Source organism: Talpa occidentalis, unplaced genomic scaffold, assembly GCF_014898055.3.
Source record: "Talpa occidentalis isolate TD23 unplaced genomic scaffold, MPIMG_talOcc4v2.1 talOcc4.5, whole genome shotgun sequence".
NCBI lineage: Eukaryota > Metazoa > Chordata > Mammalia > Eulipotyphla > Talpidae > Talpa > Talpa occidentalis.
Genome location: NW_023604861.1, coordinates 64475954 through 64497139, shown reverse-complemented (window position 1 = coordinate 64497139; position 21186 = coordinate 64475954). Strand labels below are relative to the sequence as shown.

General features: G+C 36.5%; 1 protein-coding gene across 2 annotated transcripts in view; it reads right to left on the bottom strand.

Annotated features, from left to right (window-relative positions):
- XPO4 (exportin 4) overlaps window positions 1-21186 on the bottom strand; it is a 116338-nt gene that overhangs the window by 48112 nt on the left and 47040 nt on the right. For both annotated transcript variants that reach the window (XM_037527353.2, XM_037527355.2), the window contains exons 7-8: window positions 4737-4849; window positions 173-330 (exon numbers count right to left, since the gene is read on the bottom strand). In XM_037527353.2, the coding sequence (XP_037383250.1) occupies window positions 173-330; window positions 4737-4849 (271 nt within the window). The remainder of the gene's footprint in view (window positions 1-172; window positions 331-4736; window positions 4850-21186) is intronic.

Sequence of the window (21186 nt, the reverse complement as noted above, 5' to 3'; positions counted from 1 at the left end):
ATATTATCACCTAATCATTTTTAAAGGCACATCTTTATGTATTAATTTAAAATTACCCATAGGACTATACTTCAAAATGTAAAAAAGAGGAAATAATCACTGGTTTCTTTTTCCTCCACTGTTAAAAATAAAGAAAGCTCCTTTTTCAATTATAAAGGGCAAATATACCTACCCATTAATAGTATTCAGTAATCCCTCAATGAAGTGTGCTAGATAGTCAACTTGTGATCCTTCGTCGGGAAAGATGGGTCCATGAAGAGAAGCTAATTGGGCAAGGCACTGTAGAGAATCTTGTGCCATATCTGAATCTTCTCTGATTTTTCGATGTACCTGTTAAAAAGAATTACTAATCTATAAAAATAAATTCTTCTTTTGTAAGGGTCACGTGTTTATAATGCCGAATGAGGTAAGAGAAAAATTAACTGTTAATTCTTGAAAATTAATTCCTGGATAAAACTAAATTTGAAAATTGTTCCTCAGCCCACTTTATATTATAGACCATGATTTTAAACATACCAATTAATTTTTAACTGAAGGCTACCTACATTTTGAAAACTGAACTGTCTCCAGCATGTTATGACAAAGAGAGAAACAGATGCCAGTCAGTCAGACATACTGCTTCTTCTAAAAACAGCAACGACAGTCATCTGTATTATGCTAACTATGCCTAGCTACAGCTCCTTGCTAAAGTTAGCAGACAAGTTCAATCAAGAGTATATAAATGCTGCTTTAGTGGAAGTAAACAGTTGCATACTCTGAAATATACCACTCAATCCCTCATTCGTCCAACCAATATATACAAACACTTCATTAACTCTGAGATGGCTTATAATTTGTTTGGATCTCCTTTTATTCTAAATTATTGCTATTTTACTAATAAATGGTGAAACTTTTTAAAAACAAAAATTTTATGTAAATAATATTTAAATTCATTTTGAACCTCATCTAGATTTTCTTTCTTTTTTTTTTTTAAGATTTATTTATTTATGCATACAAGAGCTGGGGTACAGGCCAGAGGCACTGGGGGTGAGAGTATTGACCAGAGACAGAGCGGGGAACAGAACAGGCAGAGCAGCAGGCGAGTCAGAAGAGGTCTACTGCGCCATGTGGGTTGCTCCCTGGCCAGCTGGGGGTCGAACTCATGCAGCAGAGGCTGCGGACAGCTTCATAGGTTGTGTCCTAACCCCCTGCACCACCAGGGAGGCCCCTAGATTTTATTTCAATAATGCAATACTGATGCAAAGTACCTGGTACACAGTGCTCTGTATGACGGAGATACTCCCAAAATATACCCCTCCAATTTTATAGTATTTTTAATATCCTCAGATTTTAAAGACAGTTTATTTCTGTGATCTGACATTAAAATAGCAATGGGAAATTATGTAGTAATAGGTAATTTTTCATCTTGCTCCACCACAGCATTCACTGTGACCATTTTCCAACTTTCTACAAGGATTTGCTTTTTCCACTCTTATTTTCCTGTTTTGTGAATGTCAGCTTTAAACACTTATTCTCTATCTCATGTTGTGATCATGCTGACTCTGCAATTCAGTTACTTGAAAATGGAACTTTTATACTAAGTATTCACTGGGATAGAGTGACCAAATCTTCAATAAATCCTTATTCAACCACTGACTCCACTAATCTTTAGTTAATCCCTGAACTTCTTAAGGTTCTAAGAAACCTAAAAAACTAAAAGTGACAAAGTTAATTGGCCTAGAACAAGATTGGTAACCTACAGCACACAGGGCAACTCTGGCCTCGTGCCTGTTTTTATATGGCCTGTGAAGTAAGAATGTTTTTTATATTTTTAGATGGGTGGGAAAAACAAAATCAAATGATAAGAATATTTCAAGACATGGGAAAATTTGGTTAAATTCACATTTTAACAATAGTCAAAAGTTTTACTGTGCCATAATCCCACATCTGTTTGTTTAGGTATCATCTATGGCTGTTCTTTATTATAATGGTGAGGTGAATAGGTGCCTTGGAGAACATATGACCTAGAAAACCTACAATCGTGACCTGGCTTTTAGAGAAGTTTCCGAATTGTGGATTAGAGCAACTCATGTGTTTTTCAAAATATAGTCTACATTTTAAGTTTTATATAACAAATTATTTGTACAATATACAAATTCATATATCCACACTGCCTGATTGATAAACTTTCAACATAACTCATTTGTAAGTTCCTTTTCTCTAAAATATAAATTTCTATCATGCCTTTGAACCTAATCAACATTATAAACATGATATCCAGGTTAACAATCTACCAATGGATACAGGGAAACTTGGAACAGAGTTTCTTCTCTATCCACAGATGAAAATGGTTGCTTATTCCTGGTCTAGAGGTGAGAACTAATGTTAACTATGTAATAAACTAAAAATAAGAAAGAAACTTTTCTGAAAATCTGCCTATGTTCAAACTTAATTTATGTTCTCTGAAATATGGCCACCAAAAATCTGATAAATCCAATGGTTAATGTTTATGTAATATATTAAATTCTTGCCTTTCTTCCAATGTCAGCATTACGAAGTAGTTCTAGAATATCTGAAACATTTCATACAAATTAAAAATTGAATTCATGACCTGAATTCTGGCAAAAGAAGAAGAGGGATAAAGAAAAACAAAGTCTAGCAGAATACCTAGAGAGCTAAATAGGGAAGCAAAACAAAAAATAAAGATAGGAGTAAAGAGAAGCAAGTTACTAAGATGATGAATTCTACTGGAAAATAATGAACAGTTTGTCAGTTATCCAAATAAAAACATCCATTGGATTTTCAGTAAGTACTTGGATTGTAAGGCTCTGGAACTTGGGAGAAGCCTATGCTAATATAGATTTAAAGTAGACACTGGTACAGAAGTGGGCCTTCAGGATATACAGGTGGAAAGAATAGCCTAAGGAAAGCATATCTAGTCAGCAAAGTTTAGAACTAAAATAAAAATACTAATATTCATTCAATGAGCAGAGAAAGAAGAGACCATAAATGAAAATCTGTCAAAAAGGTAGGAGGAAAACTAATGAGAGTGATTTTCCAGAACCTTATAGAAGAAAAAAACTGAGAAATTTGTGAAGTTCTGAGGGATAGAATCCAACATAAAAGTATTCTAAAGTTCAGATAAGATCATATTGAAAGTGTCAATTCCATGCAACTTGTTATTTATACTTACCTATTAAACTTATAGAAGTGCTTAAATAAAAGTAACAGGCCAGAAACACAAAAAGATTAAACTAACAAAGTGAAAAAGGGTTAACCTTCAAACTGAGAAGTTATTTACATGTGGTAGCTCACAGCTGACAGGAGCAGCTGTCCAGTTTGTCTAGACAACTGTTCAGATTTGGGGTAGTTGTTTCCAGAGCTGCCAGCAAGTTTTTTACCTTTTCAAAAACTGCTGGAACACGACCTATTTTCAGTCAATTGAATTATACAAGAAATTGAACTTGGATACAAAGCAAAGCAATTCCATAGGCCAAAAGCAGACGACGTTTTAAAATTTGGTTATAATCATGTCTTTGATATTCACGGTATTTTTAAACAGCATTTCTCTCATTTAGAGAAAATGCAAGGTAATGCTCAGTCTGAACGTTTCTACATGTCTACCCATGGGTAAATACCCTGATTCTAGGTATTTTGTAATGTATGCCATATAACTACAATATTTTAAATGGCTCAATAAAAATAGGAAAGGCAGTTGTATGGCTAGTCAATATTTTTAAAACAAATGAGAAGTTAAAAAAGTATAACTGAAGGACAGGATTAAGCAAAGTACCTTCCATGTTTTCTTTTTATGGGGTCTTTATTTGGACCTTTGCCTGAGTCATGGTATCTAACTTGTATATCTGCCTCCCTCTCTCTCCCTCAGTCATATTTTCCCTTAAACTTCTGACCTTTACTATATTAAGGATCCTCGAGGCAAACACAGGAATATATTGCATAGTTTCTTTTATTTAGCAAATATAAACAAGATTAAAGGTAAAATAAATTGCTATTCAATACACTAATTTAACTCTTGACTTATAATTGGTATATAAAAAGTGTACTACTATAAAACAGCAGTTATCAAAGTTTAGTCCAGGGATCCCTAAGAGGTTCCTAAAACCTTATCTGAAAAAGCAAAACTATTTTCACAACAGCAATTGTCTTTTCATTCTCACTGTTAAGACTCTCTCACTGACATACATGTATACAGTGCAGTTTCCCCAACGTTACATGAGTGTAATATTGCAACAAATTGAATGCAGAAACAGACTGAGAATCTGCTTGTCATAGAAAGCCTTAAATCAGAGGTTTGCAAAAATGTTAAAAATACAGGTCTCTATTATTAAAATGTTATATTAATACATAATGGTTTGCTATTACTATTTTTTTCAATGAATTAAAACTTTTTATAAATTCAGTTTGAATTTTTAATAAGATATTAGCAGCAATAACCCATATAAACAAAAGTCTTTCTGGGTCCAAAATAATTTTTAATAATGTAAAATGGGTCTAAAACCAAAAAGTTTGAGAACCTCAAATTTTAAGCAAACTTTTTGTAATTATGTAACATTTTAATAAATTAGCAAGACTATTTCCATGTATTTTTTGATTAAGCATATATGTTGATTAAAAGAGAAGGCCTTGGCGAAGAAAAGCAATCTGTCCTGTTTTATTTTAGAAAAACACAAAAGCATGTACAGTCTTAGTGGCACCATCTGTGGCCTTTACTAGCAGAGATGAAAAAAAAGACTTACTGAGAAGAAAAGCTCCATAACTCTGCGGTCCAGAAGAGTCTCCCGCCAGCACTCTGTTGGCTTTAACAGCACATTTTGTGAGGATTCAAACATAGCTATATAATGTCTGCCCAGTTATCTGGTGTCAAGGTCAACAACAATAACATTCTTACTTTGTCTAAAGTATAAGTATATCCTAAATATAACAGGAGCCATCTAGAAAGAATGCAATGGAAACAGTTTAAGCCTCTTCACATATGCTACATAATTCATGCATGAAGCTAAAGAATAAAAGGCATTAAGTGTTGCAAAACAGAATGCTATAGGAATGTAAAATAATAATTTCATTATGTCATGCTGCGTAAGTACAGAAACTTTGATAATCAGAAGATAAACAATAATGCAAAACAGATGCCAAAAGTAGGAACAATCAATTTCTGCATATTTATCACATCATTCCCTCCCCCAACCCCTATCTTTTGCAGTTAAAACCACATACACAAAATGTAAAGATATACAGTCTACTTGAAAACTTAGCTTTGCCCCCCAAAGAAATATATTCATTGGGAAAGAAACCTCTACACCAGAGAGTATCCAAATATCAATTCCATATAAAGTAAGAATTGATTTGTATAAAACTACAGATGTTCATTTAAAATTTTCAGACGGGTCTCCCCTGGTGGTGCAGGCGGTTGAGCACCTCGCTGTGAAGCTGTCTGCAGCCTCTGCAGCACCGGTCCGATCCCGGCCGGCCGGAGAGGGTCCCACATGGCTCTGCAGACCTCTCCTGTTGCGCCCACTGCTCCCCTCAGCAGTGTATTTTGTCAGTCTGCCTGTTCTGTTCCCCACTCTGTCTCTGGTGAATCCCCTCACCCTCCCACGCATCTGGCCTGTACCCTGGTTCTTGTATAAATAAATAAATCTTTAAAAAATAAAAATTTTCAGACTGTAAACATATTTTAATGGAGTTCAGGTATTTGCTATCAAACATACTTCAAACTTTGTCAGACATAAAGCAACCATAATATATTTGTAGGTGCTTATGAACACAATTCACTAAATGACAGGTTTTGAAAAAATGAAAAAGCTGTCTACATATGAAGACAGCTAATCAAATATACAATTCATCAACTAGGCAACATCCGCATTATTCAAGGAGAAATTCCAACAATAGTTATCCAAAACCATAACTGGCAAAAAGTATATATAAACTGAAATTCTATTTTCTCATGGACACCCAAAATAATAACAGATTAAAGGTTGACAGTGTTTTGAAAAACATTTTTTAAAGATTAATGCTTCTACTTTTTTTAAACAACTATTATTTTGTCTCTGATGAATAAAAGAGGTCCTGCAAATTGTTTCAGAAGAAAAGACATTTTGAAAAAATCACTCCAATACTGTTCTGCAGCTCCCTTTGATTGCTAAATAAAAGAGACTCAAATCAGATTCATACACATTTTATTTTTCTCTTCCTTTATCTGCCCCCTTGTGGAGATACAGAGAAAGCATCAAAAGCCAAAGGGAAGGAATTACTGGCACTCAAAATTTTAAGAGAAAAATAAAATTAGTTCAGGAGTACTAAAGTTATCAGCATGTCAATAGTTTCTATAGTAACTTATTTTCTCACTCAACACCAATTTGGGCTAAGGTTGTTAATAACTGTGTTCTTCCCTCAAAATATAATGTGCTCACTGCATACTAGATCTTTTCCATGTCTCAGATGAAGACATGATTATCTTTTAGAGAAAAAAGATGAAATATTTGTGAATGAAACTGTCTGATATCCAGGACTTGTCTCACAATAACCTGGGGATAGAAGGCAGTACATGAAAAAAAACTGTTGAATCTGGGTTTTCTATTTTTGTACATCTTTGAAATTTTCCACAAAAAAAAGCTGGGGCATAAAGAATGAGGTTTGAGCATATGAAATAAAACCTTAGTACTAAGGCAATAAATTCCTTATATTTCATAAAAGTATATCAATTATTCTTTCCCATTTTTGGTTCACTTAATTTCCAATGCCCCATATTTATTTTATTTAAAAGTCTTGGGGGGGGATATAAAATGCTTAGTAATGGAAGTATTCATTAAATATTTATAAAACATGGTGTTGAGCAGAGTACATAAAGAAAAATTTATCAATCAAAATTGGCTTTTTTTAAGAAGTCTGTAATCTGACATTAAAATAAATCTTTTTTTTGGCTAGGTTTCCAAATCTAGGAAATAAAGTGCTATTCACTAAATGTTTAATTTCAAGTAGGAAAATAACAATTTATACTTCCTATGCTTGTTAAGCAATGTCATGGCTTTATTTTTAAGTTAGATGGTATATGGGAAAGACATCATCATAATAAAATGATTGGTTTCAAAAAAAGACAACATAGGGGCCTTCCCGGTGGCGCAGCGGTTGAGCGCTGGGTTGCGAAGCTGCCGGCAGCCTCTGCAGCGCCGGTTCCATCCCCGGCTGCTCCCCGGCCACCGGAGGAGGGTCCCACATGGCACGCAGACCTCTCCTGCCGCCCGCTGCTCCCCTCAGCAGTGTACTTCGGTCCTTCTGCCTGCTCTGCTCCCCGCTCTGGCTCTGGTGAATTCTCTCACCCTCCCGCGCTTCTGACTGTACCCAGTGCTTGTATAAATAAATAAATAAATAAATAAATATTTAAAAAAAAAAAAAAAAAAAGACAACATGCCTATTTTCTTGTTAATAAAGCCACAAGGGCAGGTAGTAAATGCAAGCTGCTCCCAGGTAAGATCTCTACACAGATCAAAGAAAAAAATACTATGGTAGGGGCAATATTTGTTGATTTTCCTACTGTTGGAACTACAGAATATCTCATCCAAATGGGTGAAAAATCTCCTGTATTCTAAGGCTGCCAGCTGTAATACACTTTATCATTGTTTTTTAATAAAGGGAGGTGATAACTTCAAAGATTTGCAAATATTATAAAAAAATAAAGCCAAACTTGCTTAATTTTCTCTACCATTTTTAATTTAAAAAGTGTATGGACCATAAATATTTGTGGATATCAATTATTTATCGTAAGAAAATGGAAAGACCAGTTTGAGAATGTTTTCCAAATATGAAATAGAATTGCAATTGCTTACTTAAATGGTTACAAATTAACCCTCAAAGTTCTTTTTAATCTTTTTCAAAGTTTTCATTATTTTAAATCCTGGTTTGAGCCTTTCCTGATCTTGTTCTGTTTCAAAAATACTTTTCCTAGTACCTAATCCATAGGGCAAACTTTCCTTTAAAAGCTGACAACCAGAACATTTTTAATATTTAAATTCCTTACCTGTTACCAACATCATAAGGAGATCTGTGTGTTTAATATCAGACAACTATCAGAAATATTTTGTCCCATACAAATCAAAACGACTTGATACTTGTGAGAATGGCCCATATCAAAAAGCCCAGAAACAAGTGCTGGCATGAGTATGGAGAAAATGGAACCCTCATACACTATTGGTGGGAATGTAAACTGGTCCAGCCCCTCTGGAAAGCAGTGTGGAGGATCCTCAAAACACTAAAAACGAATCTCCCATATGACCCAGCTCTTCCACTCCTAGGTGCTACCCAAAGAACAAAAAACCAGTAATTCAAAAGGGAAACCTGTACTTCATGTTTATTGCAGCACTATTTACAAAAGCCAAGATATGGAAACAACCTAAATGCCTCCAAACAGATGAATGGATCAAGAACATGCAGTGTATATATACAATGGAATACTACTCAGCAATCAAAAAAGATACTCATGCCATTTTTGGCAATGTAGATGGAGCTGGAAGGGATTATGCTAAGTGAAATAAATCAGGAGAAAGATAAATACCGAATAGTGTCACATAATGGTGCAATCTAAAGAAACCAAACAAAGGGTCAGAAAAACACCAACTTTTGGGCCTCCCTGGTGGCATAGTGGGTTGAGAGCCTCTCTGTGAAGCTGTCCACAGCCTTGGCAGCGCAGCTTCGATCCCAGCCGGCTGGTGAGAATCCCACACAACGCAGCAGACCTCTCCTGTCTTGCCCGCTGCTCTCCTCAGCAATGTATTTCTGTCGTCTGCCTGTTCTGCTCCCTGCTCTGCCTCTGGTGAAGCCTCTCACCCTCCCGCACCTCTGGCCTGTACCTCAGCTCTTATATAAAAATAAGTAAGTAGATCTTTAAAAAAAAAAAAGACTAACTTTAAAATAAACTTTTGAAAGCTGACCACAGATCTGCACTTTTAGAGGGGTAAGAGTGAAGTGGGAGAACAAGGGTTGGTGGGGAGAGGGAGAACACCATGGTCTATGGTGGGGGACTATAGGATACTTCAATGGTGTGAGTCCTATTGTGAATACACCTGAGGGGGAAAATCCTATACTGTCAAAACCTTAACAATGACGTAAAACAATGGTACTTCAATAATAATAAATTTTAAAAAATTGTTTCCTTGATTATTTTAAAGTTCCATGTGAGTTTTGTTTTCCAGGCACAGATCTAGAAGCAACTTTTACCTCTGGCATGACATACACTTTCTGTTAATAAAGTTTATTTGCACCTTACTCCTTTGTTTTTTTGTTTTTTATAAATTGTTCTTTTTTTTTTCTTTAAAGATTTATTTATTTATGCATACAAGAACGGGGGTATAGGCCAGAGGTGTCGGGGGTGAGAGGATTCACCAGAGACAGAGTGGGGAACAGAACATGCAAACAGACTGAAATACACTGCTGAGGGGAGCAGCAAGCGAGTCAGGAGAGGTCTGCTATGCCATGTGGGTAGCTCCTTGGCCAGGGATTGACTGGTGCTGCAGTGGCTGCAAATAGCTTCATAGGTTGCGTCTTAAAAACCCTTTGTGCTACCAGGAAGGCTCCTGCACCTTATTTCTTTGAAGAATTAATCTACAACACTGCAGACTTAACTACCTTCTTTTTTTCAGTCAATCCAACACTAAATATATCACTTTTTCATAATAAAAATGCACAGTTTAGATCATAGACATAACCATATAACTCAATTACAAAACTATCTCTCTACTAAAAGAACATTTAGTTATCCCCTAAAGTATTTAAAGAATACTTTTTAAATATAAAATGAACAGTATAGTAACAAATGTAACAAATATTTTAGAACAATGCTATAGTGATAAGAAAAATGTTTTAGATTAACTGTACTGTGCAATCTGTTGAAGTTGTTGCCTCTGAACAGGAGACTACTAGGGCTCTATTGTGTTACATGAAACATGGTTACTATGAATGTACATGTATTGCTTTTCAATTGAAAAAACTAGTTAGTAGAATTACCACAATTGAGTAAAAGTCATATACAGATCTAAACGATAACTACACATTCAAAATAATGTAAAGAATTAGGACAAATTCAATTTTAAATTTAATAGTAATTCAATTAACTATTAATTAGTAATTCATAGTAATCTGAATTTCCAAATAGGAATTTGGAAATACTAATTTCCAAATAGTAATTCAAATAACTAATAGTAATTCAATTAACTATTTTTGTCTGTATGAGGCCCAAAAATAATACCATTTCTCCCCCAGAAAATCCTTAATGTGGAATACTTGAAAGATAAAACAAAAAGACTACACTAAAATTCTGAAATCTAGCACTTGTATTCCTAATAATTTTTTAAATGACATTTAAAGTTTCTTTTAAATGGGTTTTAATAATACAGGTTTTTTAAAGTTTCAAAACTTTAAAACTTTTGTTTATAAAATAATACTAAACTTTTGTATATAAAATAGTACTTTTGTTTATAAAATAGTATAAACTTGTTTATAAAATAGTACTACTTTAACATGTCATAATATCTAAATATTTTATTATTTTATCTTTTTACCCAACTATATCACCAATTAAAGACAAATCATAAAGTGATTATTTACTAATTATTTATTTTATGCATTTTGTACTTGTTAGATTTTAGGAGATGTATGAATCACAATACATTGATACTAGTGAAAAGCTAACAATTATCAAAATTCAAATCAGAATTTTCTTGAGCTACGGCCTTATACAGTTCTAAAATGCACACTGAACTCAGTTAAATCTACATTTGACTCAGAATAATTCATTTGTAACAAAATAGACTTTAACCAGTAAGTCATATAGAGCAGCTTCAGTCTTTTAATAGACTCGCGTCACTTAAAAAATTGTCATCCACATCTAATCTTACTTCACATTCTCATGTTTTCAGTAAATATAAGAATCCAGGAGTTACAGTACAATTTTTCTGATGCAGTACTCTCTTAGCAAGAATTCCAGGTGGTTCGATATCTGAAGTTATCCAAATTCAATGCTATGTTCATTCCCTGAAAAATCATCTGAGGCCATATGTAAATTTAACTGCACCATAGAACAGTGAAGAATTAACTCTGTTCCGTAGACCCTTCTACCACAATGATCCTATCTAGCTCTAAAATTCTCAGCTTGGGCTCACCGATGTCTGAGAAATACTGGGCATAACAATGGACCACCTGCCCTACTCTACAAACTACATGACCACAGAAAAACACATACTAGGCTAACAGTCAAAAGGATAGAGCTTGATCGCACACTGCTGCTATCACTGGGTAAATCTTAAATTTTCTGTTTAAAGCAAACAATCTTAATATATCAAACAACAAACAGTATTATCAGTTAAGCACATACTAGCAGAGCAAGTAATAGTCATCTTTGGAATTAAACCAGTTCCTGCATAGTTCTAGTTCACCTACTAACACCTTCAGCAAGGATGTGATTTTGTTGTGGTAACTGACATTAAAAAAAAAAAAAAAAAAACTATTTAATGACTCGTACAATAGCTATGGAGATTCTGAAAACTACCATTGCCTATTCTTATAAGTACTACTTTACAATACAGGAAGATCTTGTAGCAAAGATGTATATTTTACAAAAGTAATAAATATTTTAATTTCTTCATCTTCCTATATTCTTTGCATCCTACCTCATTAGTAAAACATAGTTTCACAAGTAAGGGAAAGCCTAGTTTTTCTTTTTAAACATTTAATCTCAGGCCTCCCCAGTGGCGCAGTGGTTGAGCCCTGGGTTGCGAAGCTGCCCACAGCCTCTGCAGCGCCGGTTCAATCCCCGGGCGAGGGTCCCACATGGTGCGCAGACCTCTCCTGCCGCCTGCTGCTCCCCTCAGCAGTGTACTTCGTCACTCTGCCTGTTCTACTCTCCACTCTGGCTCTGGTGAATTCTCTCACCTTCCCACGCCTCTAACTGTACCCAGTGCTTGTATAAATAAATCTTTAAAAAATTAAAAAATAAATAAATATTTAATCTTTGTCACCTTCAATTTTTGTAACAACAAAAACTGTTATTCCTCTTTCTGGCATATTACAGAACTTACAGCCCAGTAGAGATAGCAGTTAGTTCAAGCAACCTAAAGTCCTTCGGAAATAAAGAACTACCTCAACTAAATGTTTTCCCAAGTATAATCTCCAAATACTAATATTGACACCAGTGGAAATCCTAATTTAGAGGAAACTTCTGTATCACAATCCTATATTATGATTTAGCTTTCCACCAAAGATTTGAGTTAAAATTTTCTTTTGTCAAAACCAAATTATATCTACTTTTAAATTAAAATACCAAAGGTACAACCCATGAAAGAATGGATAAGCTGAACTTAATACAGGTTAAAAGCCTCTGCACTGTGAAAAGACGACATTAAGAAAATGAGATGATCAAGCCTACCTAGTGGCACGGGGTGGGGGGGGGGTGTTAAGTCTCAGTGCTATAACCTCTATGGCCTGAGTTTGATGCCCCACTAGGGAGCTAACCAACGTAGCACAGCAGACCTTTCCTGTCTCGCCCACTGCTCCCCTTAAGTAGTATATTTCAGTAGGTTCTGTCTGTTCTGCTCCCCACTCTGAATCCTCTCATGCCCTGTACCTTTCTCTGGCCTATACCTTAGCTCTTCTATACAAAGAGGAGGTGGAGGGGGAAGGGAGAAAGGGAGGGGGGAGGGAAGGAAAGGAGAGGAGAAGAGAGAGGACATTACTAAGGTTAAAAAAAAATTAGGTAGGAAAGCAATATACAGATTCAATGCTATTCCAATAAAAATTTCAATGACATTCTTCAAAGAAATAGAACAATTATTGATGAAATTCATATGGAATCACCAAAAACCCGAATAGCCAAAGCTCTCCTGGAAAAAAAAAAAAGGGAATGGAGGCATCACACTCCCAGACTTCAAACTATACTACAAAGCCATAATCATCAAAATTGCATGATATTGGAACAAGAACAGACACACAGACCAATGGAACCGAACAGAAAATCCAGAAATAAACCCACAGATTTATGGTCAACTAATCTTTGACAAAAGAGCAAAGAATATGCACTGGAGCAATGAAAGTTTGTTCAATAAATGGTGCTGGTGTCCTCAGCCTCTGCAGCACCAATTTGATCCCCAGCTGCCAGCAAGGGTCCCACATGGCACACAGACCTCTCCTGTCACCCACTGCTCCCTTTAGCAGTGTACTTCGTCAGTCTGCCTGTTCTGCTCCCCGCTCTGGCTCTGGTGAATTCTCTCACCCTCCCGCACTTCTGACTGCACCCAGTGCTTGTATAAATAAATAAATAAAGTTTTTTTTTTTTTTTAAACAAACAAATAAATAAATAAATGGTGCTAGGAAAACTGGGTCGTTACATGCAAAAGAATGAAGCTTGACTACTACCTCACACCATGCACAAAAAACAACTCAAAACGGATTAAAGAACTAGACATAAGACCTGAAACCATAAAATATATAGAAGGAAATACAGGCAAAACACTACATGACATGCACCTCAAAGACATCTTTACAGACACATCACCCAAAGCAGTGATAGTAAAGGCAAAGATAAACAGCTGGGACTACATCAAATTAAAGAGCTTCTGCACAGCAAAAGAGACAATAACAAATCAAAGAGAAACCCCACCGAATGGGAGAAAATTTTTGCACACAACACTAATGATAAAGGACTGATCACAAAAATCTACAAAGAGCTGATGAGATTCAACAAAAACAAAGAAAATAATCCAGTCAAAAAATGGGCAGAAGAGCTAAAAAGAAAATTCTCCGAAGAAATGCAAATGGCCAACAGGCATATGAAAAAATGTTCAACATCACTTATAATCAGGGAAATGCAAATCAAAACTACCATGAGATACCATCTCACACCAGTGAGAATGGCACATATTGAAAAAACTAACAACAACAAATGTTGGCGAGGTTGTGGAGAAAAAGGAACTCTCCTGCACTGTTGGTGGGAGTGCAAACTGGTCCAACCATATGGAGAGCTGTGTGAAGATTTCTTGACCTACTAAACATAGAGCTTCCGTATGAACTAGCAATTCCACTCCTAGGTATTTACCCAAATGACACAGAAACAGTAATTCCAAAGGGCATCCGCATCCCTATGTTTACAGCCGCACTATTTACAATAGCTAAGCTATGGAAACAACCCAAATGCCCAAAAATAGATGACTGGATCAAGAAGATGTGGTACATATACACAGTGGAATATTACTCAGCAATCAAAAAAGATAAACACATGCAGTTTGCAGCAACATGGATGGAGCTAGAAGGAATCATGCTCAGCGAAATAAGTCAGAAAGAAAAAGAAAAATACTGGATGGTCTCACTCATAGTAGGAATTTAGAAAACCTAAATAAGGGACCAGGAAAAAGTCTAATCAATACAAAGTAAAAATCAAAATCAACAAGCAACTATAAACCAGAGACACACTACCCGGGGGGTGGGGGTGGGGGTGGGGGTGGGGTGGGGAAAGGGAGAGAACTAGCTTCAAAATAAGGGGGGGTGCAATTGTATGGGGAATATAACCAAAATGAAAATGCATACATTGTGCAAAGATGAAAAATGATGTAAGAATTATATAAAATAAAATTTTTTTTAAAGTTAGGTAGGTAAAAATATTTGCAAAAGATATTTCTCATAAAGACTATTACCCAAAATATACCCACAAAAATCAAACTGGATTAAAAATTGGGTCAAAGACCTTAACAGACAATTCACTAAAAATATATAGATGGCATATAAGAACATGAAATTGGGGCCTCCGTGGTGGCTTAGGGGTTAAGTCTCAGTGCTATCACTGCTAGGGCCTGAGTTCACTCCCCAGCCAGGGAGCTAATCCACAGGATACAGAAGACCTCTCTTGTCTTGCCTGCTCAGCTGTGCATTTCAGTAGATCCACCTGTTCTGCTCCCCACTCTGTCACCTGTGAATCCTCTCACCTCTCCGTACCTCTGGCCTACACCCCAGTTTGTCTACGCAAAAATAAAAAGTTAAAGAAAAAATATTTTTTAAAAAAAAGAACATGAAACAATCCTCAATATCATGTCATCAGGGAAACACTTATCAAAACAGTAAGATATCATTACACATCTATTAGAATGGGTGAATCTGAAACACAGACAACATCAAAAGGCAGCAAGCATGTGTGGAGCAAGAGGATCTCTCATTCATAGCTGGTAGGAATGCAAAATGGTACTCTGGAAAAGATATTAGCAGTTTCTTACAAAACTAAAGACACTCTCCCACCATATGACCCAAGAACACCATATGCACTTCTTGGTATTGAACCAAAGGAGTTGAAACCTTGTGTCCACATAAAAACCTGAACATGATTGTTTCTTTGTAATTGACAAAACTTGTAAGCAAACAAAACATCCGTCAGAAGGTAAATAGGTAAGTAAACTGTCATCCAGACAATGAAATATTACTCAGTGATAAAAAGAACTGATCAAGCCATGTAAAAAGATGGAGGAATATTAAATACATGTAACTAAGTGAAAGAAGACAATCTGAAAAGGGCATATATTATGTGATTCCCAATATAGACATCCTGGAAAATACAACAGTATGGAAAAAGGAAAAAGAGCAGTTGCTACTAAGGTTTTTGGGGAGTGGTGGGATGAACGGGTGGAGCACAAAGGATTTTTATGCAGTAAAACCACTCTGAATGATACAGAAATGGTAAATACATGTCATTAAACATTGTCCAAACCCACAGAACACCAAGAGTAAACCCTAATGTAAATTATGGACTTCAGGTGATACTGATGTGTATTGTTTATCAATTACAACAAATGTTCACTTCATGGGAACCTGGGAGACACTGATAATGTCAGAGATTATGCATGTGGAGGAGAAAGGGGACATATGGGAAATCTACTGACTACTCAATATTGCTGTAAACCTAAACAAAGTAACTAATTAAAAGTCTATTTTTAAAAAATAGAGCTAATCAAAGCTCTTAAACATATCAAAAGCACAAATGAACAAAATAAAAAGATAATACGCTTGTTTTCAAAGGACACCATCAGTAAAAGGACAACCCATAGAATGGGCAATAAAAAATGGAATATCATGTATTTGCTAAGGGATTTGTTTTAATATATTTGTAAGATATAAAATAAACATTTGTAACTCAAGAATTTTGAAAAGACAAGTAACCGATTTTAAAAACAAAGGATCTGCATAGAAATTTGTACAAAGATGGTTATAACCAAAGATGCTCAAAGCATTTACCACTACGGTAATGCAAATCTAAAACTCTAAGCCATAATGAGATTCCATTTCACATGAAATGGGATGGTTATAAACAGAAAAACAGTAACAAGTGCTGGCAAGAATGCAGACAAAATGAAATCCTAATACATATCAATGTTAATGTGAAATAATCAGTTGCTGTGTGAAACAGTCTGGCAGTACCTCAAAATGTTAAATGTTGTGTTACCCTATGACTTAGCAATTCTATTCCTAGGTATATATCCAAGAGAAATGGAAACATTCATTTACCCAAAAACTTGTAAACAAATGTCCACAGTATTATTCTATATTGAACACTTACCAATTTTTCAAAAAATGGGAAAATTCAAATGACCACCAACTATCAGCAAATGAACAGAGAAAAAAAATGTGGTATGCCCATAGAATGGAATAATTTGCAATAAAAAAGAATGAAGTGCTGATGTAAGCTACAACATGAATAAACACTGAAAGTATGCCAAGTGAAGAACTGAAAAGACCCCACATATTGTATAACTTCATTTAAATAAAATGTCCAGAACAGACAAATCTAAAGAGTTAAAAGTGAATTAGTAGTTGTCATTGTGTAGGGGTGGGTAAGTTAAGAGTGGGAGGAGTAACTACTGAAGAGTTTGGAGTTCTTTTGGGGGGTGATATTCCCTAAAATTGATTGAGGTGAGGGTTACATGACTCTGAACAAACTCCCTTAATTGTACATTTAAAATATGTGACCTAGGGGCCTCCCTAGTGGCCTAGGGGTTAGGTCTCAGCGCTATCACCTCTGTGACCAGAGTTCCATCCCCAGCCAGGGAGCTGACCCATATGGTGCAGCAGACCTCTCCAGTCTCGCCTGCTGCTCCCTCAAGCAGTGTATTTCAGTAGATCTGCCTGTTCTGCTCTCCACTCTGTCTCTGCTGAATCCTCTCACTCCTCAGCACCTCTGGCCTATACCCCAGTTCTTCTATGGATAAGTAAATAAATAAATCTTAAAAAAAAAAAAACCACATAAAATATGTGTCCTATATGGCACAATGTCTATTTTTTAAAAAAGTAAAAATACAGTATTTTTGAACCTTAAGTTTTATGCTATTTACATGTGCCTTTTGTTTATCAATGCCAAATGTAAATATTTGAACATGAATTATCAATTAATAATCATTATTTTAATGAAAAGACAAAATGAATCAACTTGCAAAATGAGTTTAAATCTTAATCCAAGTCTTCTGCAAATGCCAACTCACCACTTCTGCTTTGTGAAGCAAATTAGATGCAGAATGATGAATATTTACTGTCCTAAGTGATTTTTTTTAAAGATTTATTTATTAATACAAGCACTGGGTACAGTCAGAAGCGCGGGAGGGTGAGAGAATTCACCAGAGCCAGAGGGGAGAGCAGAGCAGGCAGAAGGACCGAGGTACACTGCTGAGGGGAGCAGCGGGTGGCAGGAGAGGTCTGCTTCGTTGTGTGGGATTCTTGCCAGCCGGCTGGGATCAAACCTGCGCTGCAGAGGCTATGGGCAGCTTCGCAACCCAGCAATCAACTGCTGCGCCACCGGGGAGGCCCTGTCCTAAGTGATTTTTAAAAGGCTACATTAAATAATGGTTTCTCCAACTAGACTATACTTCCATTACATTCCATTCAGTTCAATGTTACACATTTAGATATAGATGACTGTTTTTGGTAGTTAGATCAATGAACTTACAGCTATCAAGCTCTCTTCTATATTACATTCCAATAGGTTGGTTATTTACTGTCTAGTAACCAAAACAGATGTGAAAAGAAAAGGCATAGTTCCCTCTTCCATGCAATTTAAAAACCAGACTCAGGCTGTCACTGAACTTAGGTGTAGATACTGATCCCTGGGATCTCCCACAAGAACTTTTAGGACGAGCAGTTATGCAAGCTTTATGTAAAAAGATTGTGCTACCAGCCTACTATCAGTAGAACAAAGATGTTGCATTAATGATAATAGAGTCACACAGACTCTTTCGTCCCCTGCAAATAACGACCAAAATCGCTAAAGACACCGACCAAGGTAGGAAGTATAGTTCTACCAATGGCTAAATGTAACTTAATTCATGAAAGAACTAAACCCACATGCTCTTACTGTTAAATCTAGAGCACAGCTTCCTGGGCCTCCCTGGTGGCGTGAGGGGTTAAGACGCAACCTACGAAGGTATCCGCAGCCACTGCAACACAAGTTCAATCCCCGGCCAGGGAGCTACCCACATGGCACAGCAGACATCTCCTCTCACCTGCTGCTCCCCTCAGGAGTGTATTTCAGTCAATCTGCCTATTCTGTTCCCCACTTTGTCTGTGGAGAATCCTCTCACCCCCCACAACTCTACTATAGCCTGTACTCCAGTTTTTTGTTTTTTGTTCTTTGTTTTTGTGGGACCCTTGCCGGTGGCCGGGGATCGAACTAGTGCTATAGAGGCTGCGGGCAGCCTCGCAAACCAGCACTCACCCGCTGCGCCACCAGAGGAGGCCCTCCAGTTCTTGTATGCATAAATAAATCCTTAAAAAAAAAAATGTAAAGCACAGCTTCCTGATACACACAAAAAATCCTGTCAAAACTGAAACGTATAGAAAGGAAATAAGTAATTCAATTTATATATTAATAAACCAAAATTCACTTGCTTAAATAGATCTCAATATGATTATATATGTTCCAATTTATAACTAAAGGCTTATTTTCAATCTATATGCTACATGCAATAGACTATGTCCACGCCTTTTTCTATTTGACACTCATTTATCTTTGCTTACCAAAGAGTCCTATCTGGTTCTCCCCTCTGCTTACCTGAAGTGTCCTGCTTTAATCTCTTTTGCTTCTTCCTGGTTCTCACTTTCTTAAAAGTCTTAACATTGGTACTCTTCTCTTTGAATGACTTTTCCTATCCCTGACTTCAATGGTCCTAACATTGGATTATTTCTCAAAGCTTTATCTTCACCCCTAATTTCCCTCCATAACATAACATCCTATCGACAGTGGGTAATTGGCTAATTGGCAATACTTCTAACCCTAGATATGAGTAATATTTTAAAGCTTTTGTTGAGACTTAATCCACATACTATACAATTTACTCATGGGAATATACAAACAACTCAATGGTTCATAATTACACAGCCATCACAATGTAATTTCAGAACATTTTTATCACCTCCAAAAGACCACATACTTATATTTTCACCTCCTTTTTTTTTTAATGATTTATTTTATTTATACATACAAGAGCTGGGGTGTAGGCGAGAAGTGCCAGAGACTGAGAGGATTCATCAGAGACAGACTAGGGTGCAGAACAGGAGGATCTACTGAGATACTCTGTTGAGGGGAGCAGCAGGCAAGACAGGAGAGATCTGCTATGCCATGTTTGAATTCTTGCTGTAGAGGCTGCCTATAGCTTCATAGTGCTGAGACTTAACCCCAGGGAGGCCCTGTTTTCACCTCCTTTTTCCCTCCAACTACCCTGGCCCTAACCACTATCCACAGATTTCCTTACTCTGAACATTTCATGTACATGGAGTCACATAATATGTGGTCTTATGTAAATGGCTTCTTTCATTTAAATGTTATCCACATTATAGTATATATCAGTACTACTATTCCTTTTTTATTAACAATATTCTGTAATATGGGTAAAACACATTTACCCATTCATCAATTGATGGATACTCAGGTCACTTCTACTTTTTGCCTATTAAGAATAATAGTGTTATATGCATTCATATACAAATTTTTGTGTGAATGACTACTGACACTTTCGGTAGGATAACTGCTTGTTGTGCACTGTGGGATGTTTAGCAGTTTCTCTGGTATGTACCCACTAGTTGCCAGTAGCACTTCACTACTTGTGACAACTAAAATGTCTCCAGAGTGCCAAATATCTCAAGTGTACAGTATCACCCCCTACTGAGAACGACTGTTGGAGAATTACATTACTTTAGTGTAACTTTGTATGCATATAGATTTTTTTTTTAGTATTTTTTATTTATACACTAGCTGGGGTACAGGCCAGAGGCATGGGAGGGTGAGAGGATTCACCAGAGACAGAGTGGGGAGCAGAACAGGCAGGCAGACAGAAAGCACTGCAGAGGGGAGCAGTGGGTGTGAAAGGAGAGGTCTGCTGCGCCATATGGGAATCTCCCTGGTGGGTTGGGAATCAAACCCATGCTACAGAGGCTGTAGACAGCTTCACAGCACTGTGCTCAACCTGCTGCACCATTGGGGAGGCCCCTGCGTATAGATTTTTGATCTAAGATCATAACAAAACAAGTCAATAAATATGACAGCATTAAAACTCAAATTTCTTTTATCAGAACTACTCTTTGTACATCCTTGTTCCACTGTTGTGCTAGTCTCAATTGGTATCCCCAATAACTTTTTTTTTTACGCGATAGGGTGAGAGGACTCACCAGAGACAGAGTGGGGAACAGGACAGGCGGACTGATGAAATACACTGCTGAGGGGAGCAGCGGGCCAGACAGGAGAGGTCTGCCCAGCCATGTGGGACCCTCGCCAGCCGGCCGGGATCGAACCCGCGCTGTAGAGGCTGCAGACAGCCTCACAGTGCGGCGCTCAACCGCCTGCACCACCAGGGGAGGCCCTCCCCATAACATTTTTATAGTCATATTTTACATAAATTTCTGAGAAATTTCTAAAAGCTTCAATAGTTTCATCTCAAAATTTCCATGTAGGCAATCAAATGCACATTTTGGTCTGTATTTGCATCCTTTCATTTCCCAAGAAATAATGCCTAACACATACAACATATAAAATTGCTGGGCTGAATATGTACATTTAACATTACAGACCACTGAGTTTTATGAACAATATCTCTTTCCATTACGCTTTTGTATTTCAAATTAAGAAAAGCTGTTAGGGCAACTGAGTTACATATTAACAGAGATCGCAATTATTTAGGTAAA